This window comes from Fukomys damarensis, unplaced genomic scaffold (genome assembly GCF_012274545.1).
Source record: "Fukomys damarensis isolate Sample0158 unplaced genomic scaffold, DMR_v1.0_HiC HiC_scaffold_5, whole genome shotgun sequence".
NCBI lineage: Eukaryota > Metazoa > Chordata > Mammalia > Rodentia > Bathyergidae > Fukomys > Fukomys damarensis.
The window spans coordinates 76,896,769-76,913,518 of NW_022900917.1; the positions used below are offsets into that span (position 1 = coordinate 76,896,769).

The window sequence follows — 16,750 nt, forward strand, 5'->3', positions numbered from 1 at the left end:
GCTGGGGCTCAGCTCATAACCCTCGCAGGGGCAGAGGAGTTGAGCCCCGAAGCAGGGTAGATACACAGTTTTTAAAGAAAAAAACCACAAGCTATAGGGGAGGGGGAATTCCGAGAAAGGGGAGGGGGGACTTCGGTGGGGGATCATTTACGGGAATGTTTAGGGCTAGGTCCGGTTGTTCCCGTACCAGATGTTTATCTTGGTTCCTGTTCAGAAATGTTTAACGTGACCTTCTGGCCTGTCATAGTTAGCTGACTGTGCTAGGGGTTGGGCTACTGGAGCTTCTTGAAAACTTTTCTAACAATCCTCCCTTTTTCTTTCTGCACATGTTCTAATCTTAGAACCCTTAATGTCTAGTTTCTTCATGTCCCATACCTAAGGCTTGGGTTCTTAGAGGCTGGTATTGTTGTCTCACCATTAATACCTGCACTGCACTGATTCTTTCTCTGATGAAGGCAACCAATCTATTCAGAACGCAGGGCCCAACAGTTAAAAGTAATAAAAGGATGATAAGGGGTCCCAATAAGGTAGACACCAACGTGGTGATCCAAGGGAATTTATTAAATCAATTTTCAAACCAACCTTGTTGCGATTCGTGATCTCTTTGCCTTCTATCTAATCTTTCCCTGAGTTTGGCCATGGAGTCTTTCATGACTCCTGAATGGTCAGCATAGAAACAGCATTCTTCTCTTAATACAGCACAGAGTCCTCCATCCTTTAAGAAGAGCAAATCTAATCCTCTACGATTTTGCAGGACTACTTCCGATAGAGATGTTAGTGACTCTTCCAACTTAGTAATAGAATTTTCTATGGCTCTGAGGTCCTCATCTATAGTCGTTCTTAATTTATTTAGATAGTGAGACCCTTGGACCAAGGCAGCTGTCCCAGTACCGATGCCAGTGGCTATACCTAATCCTAAAAGAGCTGCCAAAGTTAAGGTTATCGGTTCCCTCTTATACCTTGTAATTTTTAAATTAAAGTTTTCTTCAAAGGGGCCTGAGTCATGATAAATAACCCGGGGTATGACCTGAACAAGTATGCAGAAGTCTTTAGAACCATTAAACATTGAAGTAGTCAGACATGGGGTGAGGCCAGTATTGTAGGCCCACCATCCCCCCATGTCAGGTACCAGATAACGAGTGTCAGAGGAGGGGACACTTTGGAGGGTCCGGTTGCACAACTGCTGGTGATCTGGGGGTACCGTCCCCAAACAAGTTCCTCTCCCTGATACCTCAGTTAGAGTTAATTTCCTTTTTGTGTTCCAATTACATAAGTCATGGGAGGTGGTGTTGTTATAACCACCGGTGAAAGCTATTCCTTCATAATATGGGGGGCCAGAGGCCAGACACAACCAACAGCAATACCGGGAAAGGTCCCTTCCAACGAGGCTCTAGGTTGCCTGTCTGATGATGGCGGAGGTAGACGGAGTCCCTGACTTGAAATTGATGAGGAACTTGGAGGTCTCCTGGAGCATAAGCTTCTCTCAGGTGTTGCCACACTTCGCGTTGGACAGTTTCAAGGGCTTTTAATCTAACATAAAGAGGTTTAGAAGAGATAACATTTGGATCTGCCAAGTTACCAACCCCTATTAAAGGAGGAAGGGCTCCATAAAGCAATTCAAACGGGGTTAGACCAGATTTTCCCGGAGTATTTCTTACTCGGAACAAAGCAAGGGGTAGGAGGACCGTCCAGTCTATAATGCCAGTCTCTAAGGACAATTTGGTCAAGGTCTCTTTTAATGATCTATTCATCCTCTCTAGTTGACCTGAACTTTGGGGTCTATAAGCACAGTGCAATTTCCAATTAAACCCCAGGACCTTGGCTAGTCCCTGACTTACCTGGGCAACAAATGCTGGTCCATTGTCTGAACCAATTACCTTAGGGATGCCAAACCTTGGGAAGATCTCTTCGAGTATCTTCTTCGTCACAATAGTAGCAGTTTCTGTTTTCGTGGGGTAGGCCTCTACCCATCCTGAAAAAGTATCTATGAAAACTAGAAGGTATTTATTATTATATTTAGCAAGCTCTATTTCAGTGAAGTCAACTTCCCAATAGCTGCCAGGCCTGTCCCCTCGCAACCTTTTTCCCAGGGGATGCCTAGAAGGATAGGCATTTACCAGCTGGCAGGGCATACATTGATGGATGGTTTCATCAACTAGCTCAGATAGATTATAAATATAATATGGGGAAGTCTGAACTATCTTCTTTAGATGTTTGGCCCCTAAATGAGTGAGCCCATGTAGTTGCTGAAGATAAGTTTTGGCCTCTTCCCTTGGTAGGACGGTCTTTCCATTGGGCAGGACATAAGTCCTGTCTGGCTGAGGTTCTGAGAGTCCTAAGTCATTTATCCTCTGTAAGTCTTTCTCAGAATAGGCAAACTTGGTAGTGGCAGTCCCTAGGTCTTCCTGTAGAGGGAGGATATTAATGCCTTGAGCGGCTCTTTTTGCCTCTCTATCTGCCTGTTGGTTTCCGACGGCAACAGGATTGGTTTCTCTTTGGTGCCCCGGGCAATGGATAATTGCCACTTTTCTTGGCAAATGTATGGCTTCTAAGAGGTCCAGTATTTCCTTTTTATTTTTTATTTCTTTTCCAGCCGAAGTTAAGAGTCCCCTTTGTTTATATATGGCTCCATGTATATGCGCCGTGGCAAATGCATATCGGTTGTCAGTATAGATGTTGATATCTTTCTTTTCTGACAATCGGAGGGCCTGGGTAAGGGCGATTAGTTCTGCCCTTTGGGCTGAAGTCCCTTCAGGTAGACTACTGGCCCAGATCACTGAAGTGCCATCTACCACTGCCGCTCCCGCTACCAGCTTACCTTCCACGATGTAGCTGCTTCCATCAGTGAACCATGTGAGAGCTCCAGGCCAGGGTTGGTCAGTCAAGTCTTTCCTGGACCCAGCCTCTTCAGCCAAGATCTCGTGGCATTGATGTATCACCTGTTCCTCGGTGACATCAGGCAGCAGGGTAGCGGGATTGAGAATAGCTGGAGGAGCAAACTGGATTCTTTCATTCAGCAACAGAGTCTGATAATGAACCATCCGGGCATTGGACAGCCATCTGTCTGGAGGCTGTCGGATAATGCTCTCTAAGGCATGGGGAGCTATGACAGTCAATTGTTGTCCCATAGTTAGTTTATCAGCATCTTTCACCAAGGTGGCAATGGCAGCTATTGATTTTAAGCAGACAGGCCACCCCTGTGCTACTGGGTCCAGTTTCTTTGACAGGTAGGCCACTGGCCTTTTCCAAGGTCCCAAAGTTTGGGTTAACACTCCTTTTGCAATTCCCCTTTTCTCATCAACAAACAGGGTAAAGGGCTTAGTTAGATCAGGTAGACTGAGAGCTGGAGCAGACAACAAGGCCTGCTTGATGTTGTCAAAGGATTCTTGTTTTTGGGGTCGCCAAGTAAAGGGGGCGCCTTCCTTAGTCAGAGGGTAAAGGGGGGCTGCTAAATTGGCGAAACCAGGAATCCATAACCCACAGAACCCCGCAGTCCCCCAAAATTCTCTGACTTCCCGCGGAGTTTTTGGGACGGGAATCTGGGTCACAGTTCTCTTTCTGGCCTCTGTCAGCCTGCGTTGTCCATTTCTTAAATTATATCCCAGGTAGGTTACCTCTCTTTTACAGAGCTGTGCTTTCTTTGCTGAGGCTCGGTATCCTAGACGCGCCAATTCAGTCAGCAAGTTTTCAGTTCCCGATAGACAGTCTTCTTCTGTGGCTCCAGCCAGGAGCAGATCATCCACGTATTGGAGGAGAGTTACCTGGGGGTTGTCAGCGCGGAAAGGTGCAAGATCTTGGTGCAAGGCCTCATCAAATAGGGTAGGCGAATTTTTGAATCCTTGGGGTAACCGCGTCCAGGTCAATTGTCCCGTTTGACCATTCTCTGGGTCCCTCCACTCGAAAGCGAAAACAGGTTGACTGGCAGGATGTAATCTTAAGCAGAAGAAAGCATCTTTAAGGTCTAAAACAGTGTACCAGATTCGGTCAGGGGGGAGAGAACTTAATAAGTTATAAGGGTTAGGCACTGTGGGGTGAATATCTTGCACTCGCTTATTAACTTCCCTAAGATCTTGTACAGGGCGAAAGTCTTTTGTGCCTGGCTTCCGGACTGATAGGAGAGGGGTATTCCATGCCTAACGACAGGGCACCAAAATTCTTAATTCTAAGAAGTGCTGGATGTGGGGCCGGATCCCCCATTGGGCCTCAAGACTCATAGGATATTGCCGGACTGCGATGGGTTCAGAGTTTGCCTTTAACTCTATCAGAATCGGTGGAGCCTGGAGGGCTAGTCCCATCCCTCCAGTTTCAGCCCATGCCCGGGGGAATTTTGATAGCCAATGCTCTATGTTAGTCTCAGGTGAAGGTGGCACCTCATAGAGCCGATATTCGATATTCGTCCTCCAGCTGTAGCGTTAGAAGGGTAACTGGCCCCTTAGCTTCTAATTTGGGGCCCTCAGGGGAGAAAGTGATTTGGGCCACCACCTTGGTGAGCAGATCTCGCCCAAGCAAAGGGGCTGGGCACTCAGGGATCCCCAGAAAGGAATGAGTCACTCGGCCTATTCCTAAGTCTACTCTTCTTTTAGTGGTCCATGAATATTGTTGACGCCCTGTAGCTCCTATTACCCAGGATTTTTCTTTTTTTTATCTCTCCCAAAGGATGCAATAAAACAGAGTGTTGTGCTCCAGTGTCAACTAGGAACTTCACAGGTTGCCCCTCCACAGTTAGGGTTATCCTGGGCTTGGGGAGGGGCTCCGAGCCCCGTCCCCCCTAGTTGTTTTCTCCTCCTAGGGCCAACATCTTAGGAGGTCCTCCCTTTTTCTTTGGGCAGTCTTTAGCCCAATGTCCTTGTTCCTTGCAATATGCACATTGGTCTTTGCCTAGTGGTCTTCTGTTGCCCAGGTACCCTGTCTGCCTTGGTTTATTTTCTCAACTCTTATAATTTTCTTCCCTAACGACTGCAGCCAAGATCCTAGTTAAATTTCTTTCCTGTCTCTTGTCCCTTTTATTTTCCCATTCTTCCCTCTCTTTCTCTTTCTGTTGTTCCTTCTCTTCCTCTGTTTCTCTCTTATGATATACCTTATCAGCTTCCTTTACTAGATCTTGTATAGTATAATCTTGTAATCCCTCAATTCGCTGAAGTTTTTTTCTAATATCCAGAGCTGATTGTCCTATGAATGCCATGGCTATTGAAGCTCTTTGTCCCTCCAATTCTGGGTCAAAGGGGGTATACCGCCGGAAAGCAACCATTAATCTCTCCAGGAATACTGAAGGCGGTTCCATCTCCCCTTGAGTAATCTCTCTTACCTTGGCCAAATTGGTCGGGCATCTCGCCGCTCCCTTGAGACCCGCCACTAGAGTCTGGATAGACTTTCAGTTGCTCCCTACCTTCGGTGGTGTTGTAATCCCAGTCCGGCTCAAGGGGAAAGCATCATCGATGAGGTTGGGCATCAGGGTGGGTCTCCCATCAGCCCCAGGAACATTCTTTCTGCTCTCTAAAAGAATGCGTTCTCGTTCCTCAGTGGTAAACAGCGTCTGTAACAGCTGTTGGCAATCATCCCAGGTGGGCTGATGAGAAAACATAAGGGACTCCACAAGACCCGTTAGTCTCTGTGGGTCCTCAGAAAAGGAAGGGTGATTAGTCTTCCAGTTATACAGATCAGAGGAAGAGAATGGCCAATACTGAAGCGGCTGCAGTGGCTCAGGTTGACCATTAGGGCCCTCAGGGGGAGGTGGCCCATAAGCTCTCAGGGGGAGGGCTACTGTGGAATCTGGTGCCCCAGGGGAAGCTGCTTTTTGACTTGTGTCCCCGAAGCAGGTCCGTGAATTTCCTTGGGCGGCGCTGAGGGCTCTGCAATAGGCTCAGGAGGGGCAGGGGCTTGTGGATAAGGGGGAGGAAGGGGTTCCGACCATTTGGGGGGCCCTTCAATCTCTGAGTATATCCGTGGGCGAGGCTGGATTCCCAAAGCCCTTTCATCTTTGTCTGATGGGGCCTCCTTTAGAGAGAAAACTTGAGTGACAGGCCAATTCGTAGGCCAATGTACCCAAGGTTTTACCCAAGGTGGGGGGATCAGGACGAGGTCTTGCCAGACCACAATGTAGGGTTGCTGGTCAGGATGTCTTCTGGGTCCAGCCTGGAAAACAATATCTTTAACGAGCAATATTATTCCTGCATCAAAAGTGCCCCCTGATGGCCAGCCTACACCTAAAGATGGCCACTCAGAGGCACAATAAGTCTGCCAGGGTCTTTTCTTTATTAGTACAGATAAGTCTCTACTTCTGGCCCTAACTTCAGTCCAATGCTTCAAGGTCAAGTCCAAAGGTGTCATCACAGTCTGTCCCATAATTAAAAAACAAGACAAGATTCCACAAATAACATACACACAGATACCGAATTAATCTCAGATTCAGAACCCCGAGGGGAGATTCAGACGTCTTCGAAAATCCCCGTACCTGGGACGTCTCCCAGGTTGCAGCCTGTGGCCCTCCAGGCACGTCTACCGGCCACTGTCACACAGTCCTTACGGACCGCCAGACGACTGCGAAACCGAAAGTGCACTATACAGAATACAGACAGACAACATTCAAAGCGGGGATCCCCTCTTACCTCCAAGGTCATTCTCAGGAGTGAGGAGCAATCGCTAATCCCGGACGAGCCCCCAAAATGTAAGATCCTCCCAGGGAGGAATCCCACCAGTCTAAGTCCGGGACGCCACGATGCACCATAAACACCCCGGAGAGACGATTCTTGATGCAAAATACAAGAGGTCTTTATTCCAGTGCGCTGGGGCTCAGCTCATAACCCTCGCAGGGGCAGAGGAGTTGAGCCCCGAAGCAGGGTAGATACACAGTTTTGAAAGAAAAAAACCACAAGCTATAGGGGAGGGGGAATTCCGAGAAAGGGGAGGGGGACTTCGGTGGGGGATCATTTACGGGAATGTTTAGGGCTAGGTCCGGTTGTTCCCGTACCAGACGTTTATCTTGGTTCCTGTTCAGAAATGTTTAACGTGACCTTCTGGCCTGTCATAGTTAGCTGACTGTGCTAGGGGTTGGGCTACTGGAGCTTCTTGAAAACTTTTCTAACAATAGTAAGGCCTTAGGTCTTACAAAGAGAATTTGGGAAGCTTGCACACAGAAAAAGGAAAAGATCTAAAGTGTCCTCTGTCATACTGGGTCAAAAAATAGACAAATAGGAAAAAAGGATATACGGTCTATATTATACATATCATGTAGCCTCTTTTATGAATTAGCGTTTCCTCAATTCTGACTGCTTTAGCTTTTCATTTAGTGTTGGCCTCATGTCTCTTCTGAAGAGGCAGGCTACATTCACTGCACAATTCCAGGCAAACCAGAGACACTCAATTAATGCAAATCATAGACTCTTAAATCCATATCTCAGCTCTGCATTCTGATACCTATTTGACTGTGGCCTTTTTCTCAGAACCAAAGCACCTAGCCATAATGTTCTCAAAAAATTAAAAAAGAGAACACAAATGAAAAATTATTTGTATAATCCTTGCAGGATCATAGAAAATTCTTCTTTCCTTCTTTTTGTTTCCTCCATAGGAATTTTTTTTTAAGAGTAGGAAAATTTTATTGAGAAGAAGAAAGCTTCTATCTAAGAGAGATAGAAGGGGGACCAGAAAGTGGGTTGCCCGACCATCCCACTTCTCAAAGATGTTTTTACAGCAAAGGCACGTGGCGAGGTGCGTACAAAGTGGGACAAAACTACAAGACCTAGTGGAAAGGTCCGAGGTGGGCATGAGGTAGGAGAAAACCATGGCCAACCAATAAGTACCATCACTCAGGTAATTTTGATTAAATGGTTGTCAAAGTGGGGAGCAAGTTACATAGCAAACATACAAGGATTTTCAGTGAGGGTGAGGGTCAGGGATATTTCCTGGAAAAGCTGGGTCAAGACCTTGGTGCCCCACCCAGATGATTTAAACCTATTTAGAATATCAATAGCTGCTATTCATCCCCAGGGGAAGCATAACGGTGCAGCAGTTTCTCTCCTTTTACAATTCTGGCCCTCAGTGAAAGTGTCTTGATTGTCCTCCCTGTTGGTTCCTCCTGGGCTGGCCCTGTCTAACTGCCTACAAGATGTCTAATTAACTTACCTATCAGCAGTATTCCCCCCTCTGAAGAAGTACCCCTAACTGCTGTGAGGGGGCAAAAGGCAAAGACCCCTCTGGCTACTTCCAGCTGAAGAGGGTAATAGTTGTGATCAGCAGTCAGACTTACAGAGAGTCCATCTAAAGGCCTTCAGTAGGTGCCAGGCATTGTCATCTTGGGTAGTCGCATAGCTTTAAGTCTTCCATAGGAATCTTGACTGGAGCAGGTACAATGATTAAAGCATTCAACTGAAAAGAAGGACAACAAAATGTTACACACACACACACACACACACACACACTCCAGCTTTTATCCTAGTCAGAAAGTAGTGTGTTAGGAGAAATTTGTTTTTCATTCAAAAATATTGTAATTACTTAAGCTAGTTATGGTGGTATTTTGGTAGAAGAAATATTTATCACTACATTATTCAGCTACTTAATGAAAGTATTATTATTCATATTATTATCATATAACACCAATTAACCCATCAGATTGTATGCACAAGGGCCACAGATAGTTGGCCTGCCCCTTTTGAGTTTCTATTCTGATGGACAAATGAGTCAACAGTGATCAGACAATAACACACATGCCTGGGAAATGAGCCAGCTGTGGCAGCCCAGGCAGGTGGTGGAGGCAGGGATGCTGTGGTCCTGAGCCTTGGTGCACCAATGAGTACAATCTGAATGTCAGTAAGCCTCTCCTCTGCAGCACTGGAGTGTGGTTGTGATTACTTACTTTGAAAATATCCATCTCCCTTAATAATCTATCAACTGAGAATACGTCTCCTGCACACCAATGCATCTCCATGCCCGTTGCTAAGCACAGTGGAGACTCAGTAGTTGTTTGTGAAGTAGATTCCTGAACTAGCTTGAATCCCTGGACAACTTTGTTTACTCTATTCCTCAGTTTCTTCAAAATTAAGGGGGTTCAGTGATCCCTCAGGGCCCCTGAACTTTGTCATCCTTCATACCTATGCCTGCATCCTTACAGGCCTTTATCACACTTGATTTTGCTCATATCCTGCTGGAATTCCTGCCCACCTGTCAGAGCTGTTCCTAGTATGGTGATCTCTCCCTGTTGTTTCTTTGCTGAAACGTTCCCAATTGAAACTTCACTTGGCCAAAGGCCAGACTCCAGAGCCTGGCACAGGAGGGCCTCAACTCTGGCCTCTGAGAGCCATCACTTGTCCACTAACTTCCCTCACATGGCACTCCTTGTCCTTGAAACATTCTGGACTACTCACAGGTCTCCACATGTCCCTGTTGACCTTTATTGTTCTAGAAAATGAGCACCTTCACAGGGCTGTCTTGAAAAGTAAATGAGGAGGGTGGAAAAGGAAAAAATTCTAAATTACCTACTTAGATATGCATTGCATTATCTATCTACTGATACTGCAGATGGTAAGATTGATGGAGCCTGAGTTTATAAGTCACCTTGGGCTTCTATAACAAAGTATTATAGTCTGGGTGGCTAAAACAATAGACACTGATTTCTTAGTAACAAGTTTGCTGGAGTCTGGGAAGTCCCAGGTCAAGGTGCTGGCAGATCTGGTGTCTGATAAGAACTTACTTCTGGGATGGTAGACAGCTATATACTTGCTGTGTGCTCACATGGGGAAGAGAGAAAGAGAAAGACAGAGATGGGGAGGTAGAGAGAGAAAAAGAAACAGAGAGAGGGAGAGCAAGCAAGTGTTCATAAGCTCTCTGGTGTCTTTTTCTATTATCTCACCATGACTTATTCTAAACATAATTACCTCCCATGGTTACCATCACATTGGGGGTTAGGATTTACCATATGAATTGAGCCAGGAGACATAATTCAGTTTACAGCACTAAGCAAAGGAGATGATGGTTGACAATGGTCCTTTGACTGTGTATCCAGCATCTGGCTCCAGTACAGAACCAAGGTAGCAGGAATTTAATGTCAGAACAAGGTACCAGGCTCATAAAAAAACTATATTTTGTTTGGATGGAAATGGGAGGAGTGGAAAGCCAGGAGCTAGGAAATTAGGAAGGAGAGACAGACAAAAGGCAGCTCACTGAGGGGATTTAGTAGTTATCATAATTAAGTAAATAGGTAAATAAATAAGTAAATTTATTTTATCTCATCAGTGAAGAGGATCATGAGAAAACAGGTTCATTGGTACACTGTCACAGGGTTGGCTTTAAAAGCTATAAAAATATTCATCCTAATGATATCACTTCTGGGAATTCCTCCTGAGAAAATAATTTGAAGGTCAGGAGAGGTACATGTACAAAGATACTTATTCTATTATTTACAATAATAAACTTGGGAATAAATCATAGAAGAATAGTTCAGTAATTATTAAATAAAGGTTTATTTAATGAACAAATAAGTGCTTTTGAATATGAAGCAGCAGTTAAAACAGTGAAGTCCAGGGTTAAAAAAAACCAGAAAAATCTTTGATGTATGTAAAATCAACAAAATAAAATTACAAGTACATGTTCCTACAACTATATAGGACAGTCACAAAAGATAGACAAAACCTGAAGAGTGGATTAAAACGACAACAGATCATTTATCAGAGTGGTGAAATTATGTGCCATCCATGATACGGCTGCCACTTTTAAAAATCAAAAACAACCAGTCCTGTAAGAGGCAATCTGGCCAGCCTGTCTGCAGCTACAGCCTGTCAAAGTAGGCTTTGTTTCTAGCTAGCCTGAATAAATACTTGGCTTTCAGGGCCACAAGCGAACTGATGGAATATCTGGGGTCAATACTGTAGAAAGAAGCATTTGTTTTGTAATAGAGCACAGAACAGTGGAAACTGGGGGAAGCATGGTAAAAGTGGAAGAGGGTTTGAACTTCTAAATGAACTGCATACTTTGGGCCAAGGCATCCATTATTTCCTGAGTGTAGAATGAGAAGTAGAGCTCTGGTTTGTAAATAAAGCCAAAGGGATCACAGTGAGATGATTTCTGAGCAGAACTGGTCTTACTCTCACTTCGGCAAATATTGGAAAGAAAGAGAATGAGGTATTTAGCAACAGTAATGACATTACTGAAGTTTGCTCTCATCCAGTAACAAGTTTGCTGAAGGTTAAGCGTGGAATGCCAGATCCACAGGGGACAAAGTTTAGAAGGGACGGGTGATCAGGTCAAGGTCAAACAAGGGAACATAAGCACAGGCTTCGAGCCATAGGAAGTGTCAAACTCTAGAACGAGCACATTCTAGCCATGTGTCAATCATCCATTCCCTCCAAGGAATGAGTCTGTGTCATGAGCAAGTCACTCAGCCTTGCCCACTAGCATCAGTTCTCTCAACTCTAAAATGGATCACAGGGCTCTGATGTGGTCATCTGTGGGTTTTGCTGCCCATTGTCCACTCCTTCAGCCATCCTTCATAAGTGCAGCCCCAAGGAACAATCTACGTACCATTCTTGGTTCCTGTACCTCATGTAGGCCCTGGCCAAAGGTCAGAGGATAGTTACCAGGACGCAAGTACTGAGTCAGGAGAAAGGTAAGGTGCTGCTTCCATCTTGGTGAACAGGTCCAGGCTGAATGGAAGGCCAGCGGGTGTGGCAGAGCTAAGAGATGGAAATGAAGAGCTCAGGTCTTGGAGACATGTAAGTCCTGGAGTCTAGTTATGCCTGAAGCCAGTCCTCTCTCTTTCAGCTACAGAGCTAATACATTCCTCATTTATATTTATGTGTTTGTTTGGCTTACGCTAATTTGAGCACCATTTTTGCTTAAGATAGTTGGATTTAACGTCACTTACAACAAAACCTCCTAATGGAACCTAGAAACAAGCACCAAATGTAGCAATGTGCTTGTGGAAGGTCTTTGACAAATATTGACTTCCCTCTCCTCTTCCTCATTGCTTCCATCTCTTCTCTCTTCCTCTTCTACACCAAATTTCCTCCTTCCTTGAGGATATCTTTCCTCTAGTCCTCTTTTCCTAGAAACACAAAGGTAAGAAGTGCTCTCCTTCTCCTGGTGGACTCTGAGCTCTGCCCTAGAATCCCTGTCCTTGGTGTACACTTCTTTGGAACCAGGTCACATTCATGAGGAGACTTCTCTATAACATCCAGGCAGTAGGGCAAGGGGTCCTATGAACATGTCTATTTCCCAAATGAGGAAACAAAGATTCAGGAATGTGAAATAACTTGGACACAGCTACTTGGCAAATCTAGGAACAGGGACATAAACACAGGGAGGTCCCAATGCCATATCTATCTCTCTAGCATGGCAGTGCTTCCTCCATTTATTGTTTTTTTTGTTTTGTTTTGTTTTTTGGTTTTTTTTTTTTTGGTACCAGGGATCAAACTCTGGTCCTTGTGCTTATGAAGCAGGAGGCAGAACCACTGAACTAAATCCCCAGCCCCAATAAACTTTTTTTTTTTCCTGGCATCCGGGATCAAACTCAGATCCTTGTGCTTGTGAGGCAGACCACAGCACCACTGAGCTAAATCCCCAGCCCTGCTTCCTCCATTTAAATGAAGATGCCCATATGTGGTGGACCCTGTGGTCCTCTTCATAACCTATATAACATGCCCTAGCTCCTTGCTAGCTGGTGTCAGACCTGGGGCCTCACTGGGAACTATTAGTGACAAGGACCATCACCCCCTGAGGCTATGCTCCTTCCTCAGGGGTAGCCCATGCTGAATGTCTGGCCTCCTTCCTTCAATTTGGGACAAGTGAAGGGCCGACACTGCTCAGAGCTCCCTGTAGTGTCCTAAGACCCTGCCATGAGTGAGAGAGATCCAGGCAGAGGGATGGCTCTGTCCCAAACAGCGTTGTTGCTGTGTAAGATGTGCACCTATACTACAGGTGGGATCTGGTAGATCTGGAGGTACATAAAGTCACTGTGGGAGTAAGGATGCTATGTGGAACTTTTGGATACCTGAGACTTCATTTACAGCCATGCCACAGATCAGCTTCTCCCTCCAGCATTTCTGTCTTACTTGCTTCTGTAAAGGTGTCTCTCCTGAATGCACCCGCATAGACCTAGATCAACTCTTAGATTCAGAATCTGTTTGCAAGGACCCATATCTAAAGTAACAGATATGAGAGGTAGTTCTAGGAAGCAGACTATACAGAGGGACTTCACTGTGTGGCTGGTACTGAGGATCCTGTTACTAGCAGTGAGTGGAGTTTTGTATGTGTCATAGAGAGTGACCTTAACAAAAATGCCAGGGGTCCTCTTCTCCTACTTCAGAAAGGAATTGAACCCCAAGAATTCTAGTATTTGAGGCATAAAACTTCTATACAGAAGTTAGTAACTTGCTAATCCACTCTTAATATTTCCTAGTAGGTGAACTCTTTGGTGGGGCAGAGATGGTGGTACAGAAGAACCTGTGGTTTGGTGTATGACCACAGAATGTGATTATTCCCTTTCAGAGAAAAATTAAGAAACAGATGACAGAGTCTAAGGAAATTCTACAATTAAATCCATTCCTATAACTGAAAAGAAAAAAAAATTTTACAACATGTAGGATTTTTGCTCAGGTCGATGAATATCCCCAGTGCAGCTGCCTCTCCCCTTCTGCCATCACCTACCCATCTAAGCCACCAGCTTCTTTCTGTATGACCCAGGTCGTTTTTGCTTTGGGCCTCTCTCAATCTAATCAGAGAAATGTCTTAAGAATGGAAATCAGATCTGCTGATTTCCAACACTTTCTGTTTACCGTGAGCCACTGGCCTTGTCTCGCTGATTTCTTCTCTACTTTCACTTCTATCTCACCGTTACGCATCTCTCACACTGTCCCCTGTGAGGCTCTTCTTGGAACAGGTCGAGTTCATTCCCACCTGGAAGATTTTTTTTTTTTGCTGCTCCCCTCTCCCTACATGATGTTCTTCCACCAGGTGCTGGCAGTGTAGGCTCAGATCTCACATCCTTAAAAATGCACATTTGACTTCCCTCCCCAAAACACATCCTTCCCCATAACTCTCTGTTTCCTTGTCCTAATTTTTTCAGCACTCACTAATTGATTTATTCATATATTTATGCAGGTACTTGAACCTCATTTGCTAGAATACAAGTTCAAGTGAAGGGATTCTAATAGACTCATTATGTCCTTGTGCCTAGACAAGGGGCTGGCACTCAGAAGTTGCCTCCACAAATATTTGTTGAATGGGTACATAAATGCATCAGTGAATGATCTTTGTAGCAAAGATATAAACCAGCTCGTATAACCCAGCTGTATGACTGAAGAAACGGGTGCTTGGGGATGTCCAGCAGCTTGTCTGAGCTGTACAGCTAGCTGTTAGCTCTGCCTAGAATTTCTAGGATTCTCCAAAAATCTCTTTGCTTCAGTTAAATTACATCTGGCCTAAGAATTAAGAAATTGGGCTTCCCATCTTGGGCATTTGGCGAATTTCTTGAGTGACTTTGGGTAAATTGGAAAATGTGAGTTGTGAACTTTATTCTTGTCATGCAAATAATAACAGCACAGAGTTTCTTAAAAATCTTCATGATCCTTACAGCATCACTTCAGTGTAATTCACACTCTGAGGTTAATCGTTGTTGGAGTTTCTGCTTTCTGTCTGGGGACAAAGAATGCACAAGAGAGTAGTGAAGATGCAGAGTCCAAGGCCTCACAGTTACCCAGCAAGGTTCATGCCAGTCTTTGTTTCCCCTGGCAGAGGACCAGGTAATGCTGCGGTTTGCTAGGCAGTGCTGCTCTGTCCTTGCCAAGTCTCTCATCTTGGCTAAAACACTTGGGTCCTCCAAACTTCCAATCTTTGTCTAAACATTAAGTGGGATAATGACATAAGGCAGAATATCACTGTCAATGTACAGAAAACTTAGCTATAATGGTTTTAAGCTTTGATGACTGCTCTATGTAGTACTCTGGAAATGCCGCTTTCTTAGGGAAATACAGTAAATCTATGTTCTGCGTATTAAATTTGGAAAATAAATTACATAAATGAGTCACCTTGCACAGGTTTACTAGAGGCAATAGGAATCCAAGCTTGCAAGGGTCTCGCTGACACAACAAAGTCCTGCTCTCTGTGGATATTCTGAGGACTCAAACACTTCTAATCTGCATCTCTTTGAGTACCCTTGAAAAAATGGTATGTCCCATTGTATGAATACAAATAAATGGTATTGTGCTAGAAATCCGACTCTGCTTTTACTTTTTATCACTTTGCACTATGCTGATAACTGCATGCTCCAAGTTGGATGCTCATCTGCTACTTTAAATGCTGCATGTGTGACAGATCCATCACGTGTTTCCTGTCCCTGAGCAGCAGCCCTAGTCAGGAGAGATGTGGGGAGCTCCGGTACTGCTGTGGGAGGGTCAGCTGGCCCCGCATCATAGAGTAGAGTCAGATGGGACTTGGTCACATGCCAGTCTCACATCCTATGATGTGGGTGTGGGTCATGGAGAAATTTCCTCACTGCAGTGTTTGGGAAATCTAAGAGCTGAAGATGGGCAGCAGGGCGCTGGAACCAGGACACACAGCTCACGAGGGCAAACTGCGACATTCTCAGGGATTTGGTAAGCTGGATTCTGTATTCTGCATTACTTAAAATCAAATTATACCAACTTATAATTAAATAATATATATTAAAAACAAAGGTAATAAGTATACAAAACACACTGCTTTCTAATGATTTAGTCACCATATTTTACTATTATCTGACTACTGGGGCCACTGAGGGCCCCGGCATCTGGAGGGTGGGAACAACGAAGGCCAGTGATCACGCCTGGCTCTGCACTCAGAGACACCCTGCCGGTTGCCTAAAGCAGGCCAGTGTGGGGATAATTACACCGCAGAAGCCAGCAAGCCCTACAAATCACGGCTTTTTGCTAACCCTGAGAGCTAACTGTTAAACATTTACCAGTTCACGGGAGACCGTATTAACTCTCCTTTACAAACTAGAAAACGGCTCAGACAGCTTAAGACACTTGCCAAGCAGCATACAACTTGTGACCAGTGGAATTGGATTCAGACCCAGGTCTGTCCCAGACCTTCTACTCTACTTTGATAAAAATTAGAAGTGAATTATCAAGTTTAAACTATAAGATTCTCCACACCTTACCACCAACATTGATTGTACTTATAGGTTTTTTTTTTTTTTTTTAAACTCCATTGGCTGCCAGCAACTGAGGATGGTGTAAAATTAAGAAACAGCCCGGTTTTAGCAGCATTTACTTACCTACCAAGCTTCAGATTAACTCCCCAAGGGAGAGGTCTCTCCTGAACCCTAGGTGCTGCTGCTTACGGTGTATATGAAAAATAAATGAGCTCAGCTTTCAAGTCAGTGCTGCGAGGTTATGTAAACTAATCATTAAACACGACAGCTAGGATATTTTAGCTACTGTTTAACTCAGAGAGATGTATTAATAAATAATACTATTTGCAGACTGGAGGCTTTGACACTGCCTCTATCTGATCACAAACTCTTTGTTTATATAAAAGTTGTATCCTAAATTTCACTTGAAATGTGACCACATTTTATTCTTACTGTCAAAAAACTTTTTCTCACTTAGTCAATTAGTCACATAAACATTTATAATGATGATCACAACACGAAGCCCAAGAGTTGAGCAAAATTACTTCTAATGTGACTTAATTCAAATATTTTATGCATCAGTCAGGCATGGTGGCACATGCCTGTAATCCCAGCACTCGGGAGGCTGAGGCAAGAGGATTGCTGTGAGTTCAC

At 44.6% G+C, this 16,750-nt stretch overlaps 1 protein-coding gene and 1 long non-coding RNA gene across 2 annotated transcripts; both read right to left on the minus strand.

Annotated features, from left to right (window-relative positions):
- Nucleotides 1-1,455: 1,455 nt before the first annotated feature.
- Nucleotides 1,456-6,442, minus strand: LOC109118219. Its single transcript, XM_019208236.2, is given in 7 exon segments — nucleotides 1,456-1,530; nucleotides 1,839-1,993; nucleotides 2,819-4,388; nucleotides 4,390-4,634; nucleotides 5,306-5,416; nucleotides 5,419-5,802; nucleotides 5,805-6,442. Coding segments are annotated over 7 exon segments (3,018 nt in total). The 5' UTR covers nucleotides 6,343-6,442; the 3' UTR covers nucleotides 1,456-1,515.
- A 1,786-nt stretch (nucleotides 6,443-8,228) lies between these two features.
- On the minus strand, nucleotides 8,229-16,331 carry LOC104865848. The gene is made up of 4 exons (XR_781282.2): nucleotides 16,241-16,331; nucleotides 14,558-14,619; nucleotides 11,509-11,660; nucleotides 8,229-8,361 (listed from the first exon to the last, which is right to left on the minus strand). It is a non-coding gene; the product is annotated as an uncharacterized LOC104865848 (long non-coding RNA).
- Nucleotides 16,332-16,750: the final 419 nt, after the last annotated feature.